The sequence below is a fragment of the Lissotriton vulgaris genome, unplaced genomic scaffold (genome assembly GCF_964263255.1).
Source record: "Lissotriton vulgaris unplaced genomic scaffold, aLisVul1.2 SCAFFOLD_1148, whole genome shotgun sequence".
NCBI classification, from domain to species: domain Eukaryota; kingdom Metazoa; phylum Chordata; class Amphibia; order Caudata; family Salamandridae; genus Lissotriton; species Lissotriton vulgaris.
Genome location: NW_028250791.1, coordinates 582137 through 585012, shown reverse-complemented (window position 1 = coordinate 585012; position 2876 = coordinate 582137). Strand labels below are relative to the sequence as shown.

The following is a 2876-nucleotide window of genomic DNA, read 5'->3' as shown; positions in this document are numbered from 1 at the left end:
GTCACCCTTGGGCTCCTTTGCATGGTGAAAGGGCGACGCAAAACCTACTTAAATAAGCCCCTTTATTTTTGCCTCCACACCGATGTGCCTTGATGATATTCATGTTGTCAAGATACATAGATATGGAGTTAAGAATAGTAAATATAAACACAAACTTATATATACCTACATTGAAGAGACCGTGCTATCCAATATTCTGCGCTTGGTATTGTTGGAAGTCGATAATTTGCCACTCATTATTGTGCTATAAGTCTCAGGTGTTTACTTGTTTTCCCATTAGATAGTCCTTGGTGTTCAGCTCAGGCCTACGGAGGATGATGTAGACTTTAGGGATGAATATACAGCCTAGCAGTCCAGAGCTGGAAGTAAGGATGGCGAAGATCTCCACGGCCACCATGTACCTCCCCTTGGTGCTCAGGTACGCTGGGATGAAGGAGATCCAGACGCTGCAGAACACCAGCATGCTGAAGGTGATAAACTGGGCCTCGTTGAAAGTAGCCGGTAACTTTCTAGCTATGGAGGCAACAACAAAGCTCAGAATAGCCAAGAATCCCACATAACCAACCACAGCAAAGAACGCAGCGACAGAACCTTCGTTACACTGTAGGATCATCTTCCCGGTTTCTGCTTTGGTGTCAGTGTCTGGAAATGGAGCAGAGAGAAGGAGCCACACAGTGCAGATCACCACCTCTCCCAGTGAGCAGCCAAGCATCACAAAGATGGACAATCGTGGGCCCACCCACTTTCTGAATTTACTACCCGGCTTTGTGGCATTGAAGGCAATGATAACGGTGAGAGTTTTTGCTAAAACAGAAGAAACAGCAATAGTGAAAATGATCCCAAAGGCAGTTTGACGAAGGAGACAGGAAGTCTTTAAAGGGCGTCCAATAAACAAAAAACAGCAGAGGTAGCACAGCATGAGGGAGAGGAGGAGGATGTAGCTGAGATTCCGATTATTGGCTGTAACCAGAGGTGTGTTGCTGTATTTAATAAAGATTCCCAGCACTCCTGTAGTGATGATGAAGGACAAACTTGTAATGGAGGTTAGGGCAACTCCCAGAGGATCCTCATAGGACAGGAACTCTACCACCCGTAGAATGCAGGAATCTCTCTTCTGGTTGGACCATTGGTCTTCAGGGCATGATAGGCAGTTTGGCATATCTGCATGAAAAGAACATTGTTCAGTATTACAGAAGATGCTTTCAAATAGGGAAAAATTATATAGATGAATGGAATTTGCCACAGTGATGTTATTATTACCTGTCCTATGGCTAGCTATGCACTTGTATGCCGGTGTACTGTCTGTGGAACATGCACACTGAGCCTTGCAACTCATCAACAAAAACACATTGACCAAGCATCTCCATAAAGGCTGCCAGGAGGACAGTCTGAGGAACAACTAACAGCTTGCGATGGTCACTCTCCAACCCTTGAGCTTGTTAGAAAACCCTTTACAACCCTAGGAATAGTACCAGAATATTTTTGAAGTTACTGACTGGCAGCTTCTCCTCTAAGATATAGGAGCATGGCCCCACTGCTCATGGAGCAGTGTAAACAAAAGAATAAAATGATAATAACTGAAGTTATTATCATTTTCTTTTTGGTATGTTCAGGCAAGGATGGGGCAGGGCTCCCCTGACATCGGGTAGGAGGAGTGGTTGTGCACTTTGTAAAGTGCACATGAATGTTTGACCAGCCCTCTCGGGCCAGCCAAACATTCATGCGCACTTTGCATGTTAGCCATGCAGGCTGCATTACAGCCTGCATGCAGAACATGACCATACCTCCATTCCCTAGCAGAGCTCCGCACTACGGCGCTCAGACCAATCACAACGCTGCATTGCAGCGTTGTGATTGGCTCAGGGGAGTCTGGGTGCTTACCAATCACTACGCTGCATTGCATTGTTGTGATTGGCTGTGGTGAGCCTGGGTGATTCCTGGTTCCCGGAAGAGACTCACTTGATGTGATAGAGACCGGAAGCTTGTTTCCTTCCCAGTGTAAGAATTGGCTTGGTAGTTTGATTTGCCCTGTTCCCATCATGCACTGGGACAGGAACAGACTAATTTGCATATAGCCGGGTTCTGAGCTGGGATGGTGCAGTGAGCAAAAAAACGGTGTTGGATCTAGCCCTGATCTCTTGACTGGGTGAGAGTATTCTGCTTAATTCAGAAACTCTGTCCATCACCACCCCTTGTTGTTAAATATTTTGTCCACCCTAAGCGTGGAAGGGTATACTCAGATGTGAGTCCCTTGCTCATTGCACCATCAGGATTCAAGCAAGCCGGGCCGACGACGGCTGAAATGCCAGAAACCGGTCCCCGGAAGCTTGTTTCCTTCCCAGTGTAAGAATTGGCTTGGTAGTTTGGTTTACCCTGTTCCCATCATGCACTGGGACAGGAACAGACTAATTTGCATATAGCCGGGTTCTGAGCTGGGATGGTGCAGTGAGCTAAAAAACGGTGTTGGATCTAGCCCTGATCTCTTGACTGGGTGAGAGTATTCTGCTTAATTCAGAAACTCTGTCCATCACCACCCCTTGTTGTTAAATATTTTGTCCACCCTAAGCGTGGAAGGGTATACTCAGATGTGAGTCCCTTGCTCATTGCACCATCAGGATTCAAGCAAGCCGGGCCGACGATGGCTGAAATGCCAGAAACCGGTCCCCGGAAGCTTGTTTCCTTCCCAGTGTAAAAATGGGCTGGTAGTTTGGTTTGCCCTGTTCCCATCATGCACTGGGACAGGAACAGACTAATTTGCATATAGCCGGGTTCTGAGCTGGGATGGTGCAGTGAGCTAAAAAGCGGTGTTGGATCTAGCCCTGATCTCTTGACTGGGTGAGAGTATTCTGCTTAATTCAGAAACTCTGTCCATCACC

General features: G+C 46.8%; 1 protein-coding gene across 1 annotated transcript; it reads right to left on the bottom strand.

Moving 5' to 3' along the window:
• Positions 1–253: 253 nt before the first annotated feature.
• On the bottom strand, positions 254–1159 carry LOC147663112 (vomeronasal type-2 receptor 26-like). The gene has a single exon (XM_086950671.1). The coding sequence runs from the start codon at positions 1157–1159 to the stop codon at positions 254–256; it is 906 nt and encodes a 301-aa protein (XP_086806797.1).
• Between the last annotated feature and the right edge of the window lie 1717 nt (positions 1160–2876).

Coding starts and splice junctions, on each gene's coding strand:
- LOC147663112 (XM_086950671.1), bottom strand. CDS start 1,159: ATGCCAAACTGCCTATCATGCCCTGAAGACCAATGGTCCAACCAGAAG.